Source organism: Aythya marila (genome assembly GCF_965140915.1).
Source record: "Aythya marila genome assembly, chromosome: 2".
In the NCBI taxonomy this organism is placed as follows: Eukaryota; Metazoa; Chordata; class Aves; order Anseriformes; family Anatidae; genus Aythya; species Aythya marila.
Genome location: NC_139043.1, coordinates 64,336,852 through 64,351,818, shown reverse-complemented (window position 1 = coordinate 64,351,818; position 14,967 = coordinate 64,336,852). Strand labels below are relative to the sequence as shown.

Genomic DNA, 14,967 nt, shown 5'->3' with positions numbered 1-14,967 from the left:
AAGGGGGGGTGGGGAGACTTGTACGCAAGCTGGCTTTTGATCTCCGTGGAGCTCAGAGGGCTTTGCTAGCACACTCATTTAAAGGATTGAGCAGCAACTAGTTAATTACTCTACATTATATCAGTCATGGTTTTGAGGCTTGTTTTAACACATGAAGACAAGCTGTTAAACCAGAATGGCTGAGTGGTGTTTGTTTTGTGATAAGACAAAATAGTCTCCACCTCCCTCCCGATCATGTTTTTCTGTCTCAGCCTTCCAGGTCCCTTTCTCATAGTCACTAAAAGTAGCACCAATGTCCTGCTTTCTGGTTACTGTTACAGGGAATAATGGAAAACCGTAAAAAACACTGAACAGTTTACCTCATAAATTCCAAATTTACACTGGGGTGATTGTCTTCGGCCTCTCCAGGTGATGATTTGCTGCTATTAGCACTGAGAACTTGCCAGTGGGAAATAAAAAGAATTATCTTTGAAGGTTTTTGTTGTTGTTGTTCTGTTTTGTTTGTTTCTTTGTTTGTTTTTACCAGAAATCCTTGCCAAACTGAGCAGTATGAACTGTAGGGTTAACACCATTTCTTGAAATGTCAAACAGAACTGTGGAGTGACTTGGACTTTTTTTGGATGCTGACTTGCACTTTTCCAGGCTGATTGATTATTTTAGTGATTTCCTGGTGAGCACATAGATCTGCTGCTGATCTTATAAGCTTGTGTAATAAATGGCTCAGGATTCAAGTTAGGATTAAATGAAAAAATAGGATTTATTAAAAGGATATAAAGGAATAGAGGTAAGCAAACAGCGCTGGGTGCACCGGGAGTCTCCACTCCACCAGGATGCACACCAGTTACATCAAGCAGCTGATTTTTATGCTCCTAGACTAATACATATTCATTACTACTTCTAAAAAAAATAGATTATTATAATTAGCTTCCGGGGTCCAGTCCCTCCTACTGGAGCATGCGCAGTCTCCTCTGGGGGTCTCTTCTGGGAGTCTCTAGGGGTCTTTCATGCTGAAGGCTCGTAGTCTTCCTCTCCCCCTTTGTACTTACTTGGCACCATGCCAAGTTTATAGAACATTCTCTGCAGGTCTTGTCTCCCAGCCGTCCTTCAGCTTCTTTTTCCTTCCTCTTAATCTCTCGGCCCCCCTAACCAGATACCAAAGATCCGCATAGTATCCCATAACAGTCACTAGTTGTTATCAGTTGTTCTGAAACTCCCAGACATCAAACACAAACAGCTTTCTTATTTGACGCTTCACAAGTAATTAAAACATTCTTCCCCAGCCATTCACAGACACATCTATAGCAGTGTTAGAAATAGAAGTCCGGAATAACAAAAGCAAGCAGGTTCATAAATTTAAGGAGTGTTTTCTGAAGACGTGATAAATTGACTAGAATGAGGGGGAGACTGGGACACACTGCAGCTGTGGTTCAAGAATTAAATTGTCAGTGCAGGGCCCAGAGGCAGACAGGATTCAAACAGAATTGTTCTTTATGGACACGAATTGTTAAAACATTCCTCACACTTGGTTTTAAAAATCAATTCTTGGAGCATGCAGTCGCTCACCTTCACCTCCATAGACAGGGCTGCACAAAATTTATTTGCTTAGATAAAGCTGTTGGTAGTGGCTTTGGTGTTGCTAGCACTTTTATAAACTGATGGATTTGAACTTAGACTGTGCAGACAACACTAGCTTATTTGGCATTCACAAACCACAGCAGCTAATTAGATGTTAATTATATATGACTAAGTATATTAATTATAATGTATGAGAATTATATTAGGCTTAAGAACTATTTAAAGGGAACCAGAAATTAAAGCAGCAGGATCTAGTATCTGGATGTCATAGATGTGCTCTGTGTGGCCTTGGAGAGCATGGTTTACCACTTTGTCTCTAGTTTTCAAAAGACAAGGTTAAAATCATGAATGGTGTGTACCTACTTCATAAAACCACTGAGATCCTGTTACAAACACAAATATCTCCACATGTATTTTAAAATAGCAGCTTGCAATTTCAAACCTTCCACTTTTAAAATCTTTTTAATGCTAAACAATTCAGACCCATCACTCCATAAAAGGAGAAAACAATAACTACAAAAAATGCCATTAAAATAGTTCGAAGCTCCAAGTAAATAAAAACTTTTTTTTTTTTTTTTTTTTAATCTTATTTGTGAAACTATTTCCAACCAAGCTGAAATTCCATAAAGACCTAAACTCATACCTAGTCCAGAATGAGAAATTTTACTTGGACACTTGGAGGGCCTTCTGACAGCAACATTTCAAGTCATGGGTTCAGCCACAGGGAGAAAGCAAATCTAATTCAGAAAAACAAAAGAAACAAACAAACAAAGAAGCAGGAAATTAATAGAAAAGATAAATTCTTCATAGACATCCTACCAACTTCACCTCTGCCTCCACCTTGCCAGCTGCAAAATGGAGATAATCACAAGAGCTCATTTTGTGAGGAATTGTTAATGTTTACAAGGTACTTCAAGCATGTGCAAGCAGTAAGCTTTTAAGGAAGCAATTTGCCAAATGTGGGTGGATAGCTGTGAGCTTTGTCTAATCAGCAAGTGACTCAGTCACTTTTCCATGGAGGCCCTGTTCCTCCTGTAGTCCTAAACAAATTATTCAGAGCTAGCAATTTCTGTAGCCAGAAGGGCAGGGTGTCCTATGGGATACTGACTCTGCTGTTATGGAAATGGAAGCAAAAGGCATAGAACAGGGAATGGAAAAATTGTCTATTTTAACCAAAATACGTTCTGCTGCAACAGCTCAGCACAGTCTATACCTGAGCTTCCTAGCTCTGGGACAGAGGTAGACTCATTTTTAATGCAGTAGTTTTCTAATACCAACATCCTCCAGTTCTTACAATTAGCTCTCACATCTAAGCCACATCCATAGTAGCAGATAAAGTGGCCTGGGGCCACCTCCCTCTGGCACCAAGGCCAATTGGCACAGAATGGCCCACATCCCTATCATTAATTTCATAATCTCTAAAAGGGGGTGGTTACAAGCAACTTGGTTGGTGGGAATAGTCTCTGCTGTGCGCTAACTTCCAAACTGTGACACAGGAGTGATACAGAAAAATATAAATTGATCTAAGCCGAAAATCATTCTTGGAATATTTCTAAGAATTTAACAGGACAGAGAATTAGTCGTCAGCACCTGGGAATGTTTGTGTTTCTTGCATTTCTTGTGAATCTGCCTGTGTGATTACCTTTCTTCTTGATCTGGCGAGTTTGTCATGGTAAGGAGACTCCTTTATTTTTATTTTTATTTTAAACCAGATACTTCAGAATTTATAACAATTAACACTACTGAAAAGAAACATTAAAAAAATCTAGCAATTTAGGAGCAACAGTACGGAAAAAAAAAAAAAAATCAAACAAAATGCATTATGCATTTTGTAAGTCAAGCTCCATTTCTAGCTATCTCTGGATTCTTGAGGACTGAAAAGTAGGTCTGAGCTTTTTCAGGTTCAGCTGAAACACTGGGTAAAATGTATTTGCACAAGCAACAAAGCCAGTTGCATTCAGAGGCACTCGTCATTGCTTGGATGCGATATAATTTCTGCAAGAGGCTTTAGTCTGCAAGATTTGATTAACTGCAAAAGGCAGAGTTATTAAAACAGATTGGAGCAGACTATGAAAGGCTGCTCTAAGACTCTGTATGTACACCACTTCTGCGGCACAGATAACTGTGCATCAATGTCTGGAGGAGAGAGCCTTCACTTTCCTAGGAAACATTTGCTTATATGTATATCCTTTCTTATGGAAATGCAGAACCTATTTTTTTTTTCCTCCATACACTTTTTCTTTTGGACCTGTTTATTATTCTACAGTTACTATACTGAATATTTCATCCAATGGGGGGAAAAAGAAAAATCACATTTCTGGCAGATGGGCAACCTGGCAACCCAGTTTCTATTTACATTCTGTTATTAAAGTGATCTGTCATGAATTGCTGTTGATAATGAATCAGATCAGGGAACAGATCTGCCTAAAAAGTAATCCAGTGAAAAAAACATGTTTTGGGTTTCCAGCAAAATCAGATCACATGAACCATATGGCTGCACAGACGGTCTCTGCTGCCAGTACTCGGGGAAGGCAGGAACAAAGCTGGGTCCAGGAGCAAGGACTGGTGCTCTCCATCTGCCCACAGCCTGGTCTCATCTCTCGGGAACCAGCTCATGGAGTTGTAGCTGCAAGTAGATTGCCACATTTGTTCATTTTAAAGCAAAGATGTGGGAACACATCAAGATTTGTGGTGCTCAGTTCACTACTTGGAGCATTCCCAAGGGGAAAATATATTACAAAAAAAAAAAAAAAAAATATGTAGGTGATGAGCATTAGCCAGTATGAGTGGGCCTCCTGCTGGGGCTGTGTGATGGAGATTTCCTCCTTCCACGCTGAGCTTGATGGCAGCAGCAGTGATCAGCACAGGCACGTGGGCCTGAGCAGCCCAAACAGGAGGTGTTGTGGGTGCTGCTGGGCTGTGGCAGCCATTCCCCCAGACATCAGCCTCAGGACAGGCTGCAGGAGGCACAGCCATGCTATCCATCCTCCGTTGGAGCCAGTCTGGAGTATTACATGGGGCAGAGAAGGCCCTGTTGTCCTGCCCATCCTTTACGTCCACACTGAAATGCTGGTATCGCAGCAGCAGCACAGCATTACAGAGAGCTTCACGGCTTCCCACCACCTGACAGCAATCAGTCTTGAAGGTGTTCAGTGCTGCTTGTCTTTGGCACAACAATACTTTTTAATAATCCCTGCCACAGCACATTTTTCGTTCCCGAAGAGAACAATGCAATGCATTTAACATTTGCCTGATTAATCCTTATGGCTACAAGCCACCCATTGTTCTTACCGCAGAGCTGCTAATCAGCAGGGGCTCCAGAAAACAGCAGAAGCTGGTGGGACTGTGGAAGCCTGAGTTCACAAAAGCTATGGAAAATGGCAAGAGGTTTCCCTCCCCACGTACATTTTCACATTTTACTTACGTTTAATAGCAGAACTCTTACCTGGGTTCATAAATCTACACATACATGTCTCACTATACTGACCCACATTTGAAAATGTTTACCTTAGCGTTTCTATAGCCTCATTAGTGTGGTATTTTTATATCTGCTGTCACATTTGCACTTACCTATGTAGTTAAGTACTATGTGTGCTGGAACTAGGTACTAATAATCCCACTGTATCTCTGACATTTTCTTTCATAGGAATTGTTCCCCTAGGTGCTGTTTTCCAAATATTTTTGTTTTAGCTTTTGAAATGGAAGTAGGCCTGATGTTACTATGAAGTTGATTTGAAAGAATATGCCATAAAATTTGGCCCTGTTTTATTTCAGTGGCTAATTTATCAGTTGGAGACGCTGGTCTGGAAGCCTGACTGAGCAAGGTTATGCTCAGTCTTTCTGGGCACCAATTCTTCTTTGGCCTCGTGCTCTCCTCCTCTTCAGTCTAAGAGAACAATCTGTATAAAAACTGATAAAAGCGCATTTTATGTGTATATAAACATTGGTGCATTTTAAAAATATTATAGATGCTATGGTAGTAGTAAATATTGCAAACAAGCTGCATTTCTGGGTTGAAGTAAATGCTATACCCACTCTATTTTCATATACATAAAACATATATATATATAAAAATATATACTAATCATAAGATCGTGTGATCTCGGGGTGTGGGGGTGCATTGTAAGTGGTTGTGGTTTCCCCCCCATTCACAGTTTGATGCCCCAGACTCGCTGTACTGTCCCGGTGCCTGGGTAATGAGTGAGCTCTGGCACAAGCAGAACTCGATGTCTTTCTGCACACTCTGCTGTAAAATAGAAAAAGCAGCACAGGGGATGTTGTGGCCTTTTAACAGTCAGTCATAAAGGCAATGAATCCTTCCCACTGCTTCTTATGATCTTCTGCTTTGTACTCAGTGAGGTTTTATCCAGCATCAGAGGGGCTGGAGTTAAAAGCTCCTTAGCAGGGATGGGAGTGAGGGCTGGGTAGGCGTGGGGAAGACACTGGAGGCAGCCGAGTATGAGAAAGGCAAAAGCATCCCAGGACACCCATGGGGAGGTAAGAAGGGCCCTGAAAGGATGTCCAGGCTGTGCTCTTTAGGGGTGTACTACGCCCCCATTTTGCTATGCCCCTGGATGCGCTGCCTTTGACGCACCCTTTGGCAATAAAACGGGCTGTCTCCCCAGGGCATATCACGTAGCAGGCATTAGTTCAGGCCTTGCTGTAGCATTATGCCTTCAAATAGCTCCGTGCTAATTCTGTCTCCCCTCTTTCCTTACACCACAGCCCCCACCCCCAAACACAAAGACTGTTTTTTCTCAGATGCGCTCAACTTAGAAAGCTGGTGAAAGTGATGGTTACTACCAATACAATTGTGGGGAAAAACGACAGGCAGTTCGGATCACATCCTTTTATGTCTTTATTTGCCAGTTAAGATCCTTTTAATCCATCAATGCAAATATGCGGAACACCAGAAAACCATGTTTTAAGCAGCACATACCAGTTGGCTGAGAATAAACTAACTACATTCCCCAAGCAATGTAAAAGTAACAATGCACATCATCTTCCAGAAGAAGAAACAAACAGATATTGCAGCTGAGAGGCACAGCAGGCAGCTTCCGTACAAAGTAGTTTGGCTATTTAAAATGCTAGAACCAGTCCTTGTCCGCTTCTCCAACCCCACCCCCCGCCCCCAAAAGTCCTACTATAATTTAAACACTTTTTTTTTCCTATCTACATAATATATAAAATATAAACTCTGTTTACTTTTAACACTTATTTTTCTTGATAAATAGCTCTTTAAAATATCTACTGTACATATGTCCATGCGTTGACATTTTATATATATAGTATTTATATATATGTATGTATGTCTGAAAAACAATAAATATATACTTAATATTGACACAGCAACAAACTGAACATACTCCCATTTTCAAAATCAAATCAAAGAAAACCAGTACAGACAGAAACAGTGAGTGTAATTTGTGAAGCACGGCAGAGCAGGGAGCTTTGATTCCTGCCCTAGCTGGGCATCAGGTATGCCATGTACATGTACTTGAGTGGTTTGCGCTGCTGACATCTTTACTGAGTTTGTATTAGGAGTTACTTCAAGTCAAGCACCCTGTATGCCATGTGTAACACAGACTGAGAGTAAACCTAGTGGGAAACAAGAGAGACCCGCCTCGTGACTTGCAGTAGAAGGAAAGAAGAGGGAGGCAAGCAAGCCTGACGGATGGTGTAAAAGGAAAAGGGAGTAATGGATGGTAGCACATGGCTGCAAGGTCATAAATGACCACAGTAAACACGTTAATAGATTTAAGTGCTTTTAAAGACGATGGCTGGCACTGCTGCAAAAAGTGTTTTGATTATCTACAGCTAACACCATGTAATGAACCAGTTTCCCCTCTGCCACAAGAAGACACAAATGAAACCCAGATGGCCAAATTCAGATGCTGGAATGGGGTCACTGCATGACACCGCAAGACTGCAGGTTCAGAGCCAAACCTGTCCAAGGGCAGCTGAACGTGGATGGGATTTTTTGAAGTGTGAACTTAAAACAATTTTAAAAACCTGCAACTCCAAATGGTTAATTTCACACATGCCAAAACATAGTAAAATGGATTTTTTTAAAACTTCATTTCAAAACAGTGATCTTTAAAAATGGAACTTAATCCCAAAATAAAAAATATAAAAAAAGACCACCTACAAACACATTTTGTGTTCAATTTTGGGTTGACTACAGCGATTTTGTTTACTCATTTAACTGAAAATGATGAATGGAAGCTATTTCAGTTTGACCTAAGCTGATACCCTTCACTTGCCAACCCCATTTCTTTGTTTGGCAGATTTAAAAAAGCTATTACTTGCCTGGGCTCTGGCTTCATACGCTCAGTAAGTCATGAGGTTATGACAAAGGATCATGAATGCAGCATAAGGTATAGTCCTGTCTACTGAAAATTTCTTTTCATGAGCAAATGGAAGTGGGCAGTTATTGTTAAGGGGAAATTGTTTTTATTGGTCAGACTTCACCAGCAGCTCAAGAGAGAGGAAATTTAGAAACAGAAATGACTGCCAATTATTATTCATTCATACATCATCTCTAAAATTTACAAGCTTTGCTCCCCACAAGTAAAAACTTCAACAAGAAACTGCTGTCCTGAATAATCCTGACATTTCACAACTAGTCCTAAATACCCCGAGAGCACTACAGAGGTCAAAGAGTCCAGTGTTGAGTTTCATATGTACTTAAAGGTACTTCACTAGGTCACTGGAGCATCAGGCCAATGCGTTGGGTATTTGCACAAAGCCCAAAATCTACTGGATGCTTTTAAACCACCGTAAATACAGAACTTAACAGTGAAGAGACTGTAATTTGTGATACTTTACACTGAAGGTAATAGATAAAAGTCAAATCTAAAATTTCTCAGCAACAAGAAATTGTCATCAGCAATTTCTGGATCTCTGTGAGGACACAATACTATGTTTATCTTTACCCATGAAATAAAATCTGCTTTTTTTTGGTAGTCATTTTCAATTGTCTGGGTCTTTTCCCCTTCGTATGGACACAGAAATGAACAAGGTAACACAGAATTGAACTGTCTTTGTGCTGTGACCAAACAGAGCAGAAAAGCCTCCTTTTTTGAATGGCTGAACTTCCAGGACGGCTGTTAACTCATACAGTCACTGTGATTCAAAAGCTATCCAAAAGAAGGAAACACTAAGAACAAAGTGGAGAGTGCCTCTGATTGCCCTGTGTTGGCTGGGCAGGAATTTCTCATGCTTTCAGCCAAAGCAAAGGATGAACTCTGCAGCAGTCCATCCTGAGCCTAAATTTGTCTATGCAAGCCCTGATTCTCTGCCTTATATGCTGCATGGGTAAGGACCTATCATCTCTACTCAGTATTTTGTATCTACACAGCTAAAATACTACTAATTTAAAACATGCAAGATATTAGAAATAGGAAGTCCTAAAGCTCTTGCAGAGTTCTTCATCTCCACATGGAACTTGAACGAGGTCAGCACTAAGGGTGTGCGTGCATCTACCAGGAGCACAGAACAGATGCTGCTTCGTCAAGGGCAGGGCCCCTCCCGGGGCTCCCTGACACAGAGGTGGAGCAAGGCTGCTGCTCTCACCCTCAGGCAGAGCAGATCTCACCCTCTGCACCACCATTTTCCCCTTTGGCATGGGCACGGAGGTACCAGGCTGCAGGCACACCTTCCTTCCACTCGCCGCTGCAACTACCATTCTCCCTGTTGCACCTGGAAGGGCTTCAGCTCTCCCCTGCTGCTGCACAGGGACACAGGGAAGGGCTGCCCTTCCCCTGCTGTGGAGCCCATACAATTCCCACTAAAAATAGGACATCGTCTCTCACCTGACTATCCCAGTACTGGAAGAAATCCCTGCAGAGCAGCAGAGCACTTCACCCAGGCTCTCCCCTTTGGTTCTTTTTGTCTTTGGCAACAAACCATAATGTTCAGTATACAACGGGCACAGGTAAATGGCAAAGGAAAGAGCCTCTCTACAGGAGCCCTAGGAAAGATTAATGAACATATCTCATCTACTGTATGAACATGCTTGCTTGGGGGCTACTGTAAATTCCAGCAGTAGCCTCAGTTTGGCTATTAGGCCTGCACCAATTCTAGCAGTGTTCATCTCAAATCTTGTGGCACAGCATTAAAGAACAGCATTAAAAGTGCAATTCCAAACATATGCTCCCTGGTGTGGTACCGCTTGAGTTCAATCAAGTACACCTCTTCTAACTCCTGCTCAAATCCTTAAACCCAGCGTGAACTCCAGAGGCTGCTTAGGGCAATTCAATGTACTTTCAACTGTACCAAAAGAGCAGAGGGTTTCATACTGCCAAGAAAGATCCCAGACTGTAAAGTAACATTTATTTTTAGAATAGTAATACCTGTTCTTCAAATAAACCAAGTCCTTGCTCCTCTTAGCCAGGTGGAAGTTTAGTGTATTTACAAGTGACACTATAGCACCTTCACCTCCTTGAGAATGGAAAAAATGTCATACAATCCTGAATGTATGCTGTTACTGCTGCCGTCCCAGCGAAGTAACAAGTTCACCTAAATCTAGCCTAACATCTATGCTGCTGGCAGAAGAGGAGGTCCCACCCTGCCCCTGCTCATCCTGGGAGCAGCACTGTGTTCACCAAGGGAGCTGTACAGGATTCGGTAAGCCGGTACTAATACCAGCATCAGATGGCATTAAATTAGATAGCAAAGCATTAGATTTTATTTCTGCTAAGCAGCAATATCTGCACTGGTAAGTCTGCAGAGGGGATGGATAATGTGTGTCACCTAAAGCTTTGGATCCAGGACAGAAAGGTCAAGCTCAGTAGTACTATCCCTATTCTCTGCATTTTGCCTGGGTTCACTGCAGAGGGGCTGTCTGATTCCAGCATATCTTCTTCCAGCTGGCATCACAAAACCCAGAAAGACATGGAAACAAATAAAATGCAGATAGGAAAAGCTGTCCACATTTGTGAACCAAAACAAGGTGCAAAGACATGAGCAGCAATTCCAGCACAATGGCCAAAGCACTAAGCAGCAAGATTCACTAACATTTTGGTCCATGTTTAGTTCCAGTTTGGGATGATATTTAACTAGACATATGTTTACTTATCCACCGGGCTTACATTCATGATTTGAAATTGCCAGCATTTTCAATAAAGGGCTTGTGCCTTACAATATAAAAATCTCCCTTGACCCCTTTGGGGCTAATTCAATTTTTCAGGAGAGAGGATTTCTTTATCGAATTTGATTTCCTGTATTTTTTTTGTGCATTTTTAAGAGCTAGAACTGTGCAGCATGGTATACCATGACAATTACAATTGGGAAATTCTAGTTGGCACAGACACTACTACAGGAATTCTCAGAGAAATCAGTTCTAGGAAAAACATCCAAACTTGTCAAGAGCTGCTTCCAAGAAGGAACGATGAAAGCTTGCCCGAGGCCTCAGCAGAAGCGGTGTGCCCCAGAGACAAATGCTAGAACTGGCAGAACAATCTGGGTAGAAGCAATTCTCTGTTTGGTTGTGGTTTTTTTTGTATCGCGTCATTTCTTCTTAAGTCACATCCTTACACTTCAGGGAGTATTTAATGAAAAGTCACACATACACACCCTTTAAAAATTAAGCACACACTAGTAATTTTGGGGTGGGATTCAAGTTTCCTAATTTGCAGCACTAAAAGTGGGAACAGGACAGGCAGGAGGATACAGCAATCAGAGGAAGTCATTTGAAGGAGCTCTTCAGAAGCCCTTAGTGCTCCTAAAAATACTAAAACTGTTAGTGCTTTTTTAAAAAAATCTAAATTATTCTGATTGTTCTCTTTCTAACCTAAAATGGCAACAGTAATCTAATGGCCTTGAGAAAGAGAGTCGTATTTTCTTTTAATTTACCAAATTGTTAATAATTGTTAATAATCCAAATGTTTTCCTCTTTTCCCTAGACAAAATTAACAAAAATAAAAAATACAAACTGAAAAGGTTTTCATCAATTTTAAAATGATTTAATGCTATATGCTTTTTCTACTTCTTTCCTATCTAAAGACTTAGTGCTGTACACACATAAGCACAGGAGCAGCTTTGTGCAGAACAGCAGTATCCCCATTTACTGGGATAATACATGTGCCTTTCACTATATTCTTGTAAGAACTGAAAGAATATATTCTTTCATGACTGCAATCTAAAACATTTAAAAGGACAGGACAAACATATCTAAAGTTTGTCCACCCCTGCACTGACGACAGGGAACAATTACTACAGTACCAATAGCTAGCTACTTTAAGCAGGTAGAGAAGTGAGGGTCTTAAGTTTCCCTGGAAATGACAGGAAATCTTCTCCCCCCCCTTTTTTTTTGACTCACACACACCACTTGGTGAGCAGGAAACCTTCTGGATTGAGCTATGTGAAATTAATTGTTGGTGTAAACGTCTCAAGTGAGAGCTCACAAAGGTTTAAAAGAACTGTCTAAGCATCAAATGGTTTTCTGTTGGATTTCCGTTTTTTTGTTTTCCACCTAAAACCGAAATGCGAGATGAATTCACTCAAAAGTGAGTCCCAGACACAGGAAATTGAGTGTAAACCTTCATAAGACTAGCCTGAGTTCAGCTGTATAATAAACCCCACCAGCACTACTGTTTCATGCCACCTGACATTCATGAAGGTTTTGCACAACCCATTTTCATCAGCAAATCTGTACAGCTAATGCTGCAGCTTAATGTGAGCTCACAGAAGGCCCTCACTTCCTTAACACCACGGCATACGCACTGTGGTTGAGGGCTGCTTTGTAAAAGCCACGTATTTTTCTACTTAATTGTGCTTTAAAAGAAATGACAAAACAACTAATTAAACCAACACATAGAAGCTCCTAAAAAGCTGTATGAAAAGTGAGCTGCCAAGATTTTCTATACCACCCGACACTTTCACACCAAGTCCTGTTACTCTGTGTGTTAGAGGTGCAGTAGTACAGCATGGTGGTGTCAGCTGTCATGTTAGGAATCATTCATGTCAAACACTACAGAAAATTTGATGACATGACAGTACCTTCACAGCCCTCTGGTACGTCAGGAAAATCTTAAAGGACCTTCCCAACCTTTCACAGTAAACACAATTGGATAACCTGAAGCACCTGCAAGCAGGAGATGAGTCCATGATTTATCTTTCCAATCAGCCAGCTAATACTGTTATTAAAACAGTTATGTCAGCTCTTAACTCTCCTATCCATTTTGGGCATTGCTTTCTTACCACTTTGGTATTTCACCACCAACGGGCTTAGTTGATCCAAACACTGTACTTCCTCCCCCCATATCCTCTGCTGTTTGCAAGATGCCCAAGCCCTTCACAAGGGCTGAGTTACCATTTCCTTTAAGAGCTGTCTGGTTCCTATCCTCTCCTAGGAGCTGAGTGGAGCTAGCAGTACAGAGACATCCTGCTCTTCCGCATGGCTTCACTGATTAAGTACGCCGGGCTCAGTTCTGGCTCCTCGGTCATGATCGAAATGTTCTGCCACTCCCCCAGCTGGTTTGACTTTTTAATGGTGTCCACCACACACAGGGCATAAAGACAGTCGTCAAAGGTGGCGGCCATTGTGAGAGGCCTCCCGTCCCAGGTCCTCCTGTCGTCCTGGTCCTCAAATGCCTGCCGGACAGCTTGGACCATCTTAATGGTGCCTCGGAGGTACGGGGATGGGATGTCGCTGAATGCTTTCTCTGGAAGTAAGGAATTGCTGACCGGCGTGGAGTCCTTCAGCAGGAGCTCCCGTTGAGGAGAGCTGTTGCTCTGTCCATAGAGATCAGTGCCTATTACAATCAGCCGGCCTGCCGAACCCACCACAATGATGTCTTGTTTGAACTCCCCAGGGACATTGAAGTTGAGCGTCACCGTGCAGCACACGCCACCCTCCAGAACCATCTGAAACGTACAGAAGTCATCACTGGTGATCTGCCGTATCCCCTTGATGTGGTCTGTCTGCTTCACGAAGGTCTTGAGCAAGCCGTGCACCTTCACGGCCTTCTGGCTGGTGAGGAAGGTCAGGAGATCGATAATGTAGGTGCCAACTGAGTGCAAACCTCCGCCTCCCATCAGGTCATCACAGCTCCAGTTGTACTTTTTGCCCAGCAGGCTTCCACTGTGAACCTGCACCTCGCACACCAGCAGCTCCCCCACATAACCCTCCTGGATCAGCTGCTTCATTTTCACGAAGGCGGGCAGGAAGCGCAAGACGTTCCCCATAATGCTCATGAGCTTTGGGTAATAATGAGCCGCAGTCATCATCCTAAAGGCATCCAGGGGAGTTGCCGTTCGGTCACAGATGACATTTTTTCCAATGCCTGAAAAACATTTACAAAAGAAGTCAACAACAAAAATATATAACTCAGAGCATCGCAGCTACTCTTAAAGACTAAGTCAAGGAGAAAGATCCTCGAAATAAAAATACTTCAATATTGTGCTAAAGGCACAAAGATTCCCTCTGGCACACATTTAACAGTTTCTTTAGCACCACAGTGAAAATGCATTCCTTTCAGTTCTTAAAATGCACTCCTGCCTAAAAATAGCATGAAAACAAGGGTCTGGACAGATAAGAAAGTAAGCTAAGATACAGTGGACTACTACTGCACATTTGCCACCTTCTGGGAGCTGGCACAAAACTAAATCCCTCAACTCTGTCATCTCACAGATGTCTCTTCTGTGATATCCTGCCTATAGGGAGTGCTTCCAGGAGCTGAATCTGAGCTTCACATTCAAAACCCTGAAGCATACGAGCCACACAACCCCACGTCCACAGTAATTTAATGTAGGTACACTAAAAAGTCTGAGCTGGTCTTCTCAATGGTCTTGCTCTGTCATCCTTTCCATTCAGACTGGACTTGTTGCATGATTTAAAATCTAAAACTTTCTTCTTAAAAAATGCTGTGCTATTCTGACAATGGCAGGCATTTTTTTGAAGGAGTTCTGCTAAAATGTCATCATTGCATCCACGGTGCCACGGGAGAGACACAATTGCTTCAAAACAGGTCAAATGTAGCTGTGACAATCTGTTCCCTCACAGAACTGCCCATATGTGCACAGTGTTTACTGAAGCTTGCACAGTGATCCTGTTTTATCTGACCATCAAGGTGTGCAGCTGAATGCAGTACAGGTTGAGATGCCTGAATAATGGTTTTATTGTTGATTTTTCTTTGTCAAATACTTCCATTCTGTACCCATACACACACATAGTGACAGAGAAGCAAAGTCACAGCTGAAGCATTATAGTAGTAACTAGCTTGTGGAGAGCAACACGGGATGTGACCAAGGACTAGTTACTTTGCGTCTTCCCAGGTTCAGCATTAATTGACCAGAGGCATCGGACCAGGGGCATCTGTCACCAGCGTAAATGAGCAGTGACTTTATATAAGGCCTGTACTTTATTTAAGGCTTTTGACATGGCATAAA

General features: G+C 42.0%; 1 protein-coding gene across 6 annotated transcripts in view; it reads right to left on the bottom strand.

Annotated features, from left to right (window-relative positions):
• Nucleotides 1-815: 815 nt before the first annotated feature.
• GFOD1 (Gfo/Idh/MocA-like oxidoreductase domain containing 1) overlaps nucleotides 816-14,967 on the bottom strand; it is a 74,437-nt gene continuing 60,285 nt past the window's right edge. For 4 of the 6 annotated variants that reach the window (XM_082755219.1, XM_082755221.1, XM_082755220.1 and 1 more), the window contains exon 2: nucleotides 5,292-13,862. In XM_082755219.1, coding sequence (XP_082611345.1) covers nucleotides 12,943-13,862 — 920 coding nt within the window. In that variant the 3' untranslated portion in view covers nucleotides 5,292-12,942. Of the gene's footprint in view, nucleotides 2,313-5,291; nucleotides 13,863-14,967 lie in introns of those variants that run through there. The other 2 variants (XR_014317060.1, XR_014317059.1) reach the window with 2 other exon arrangements.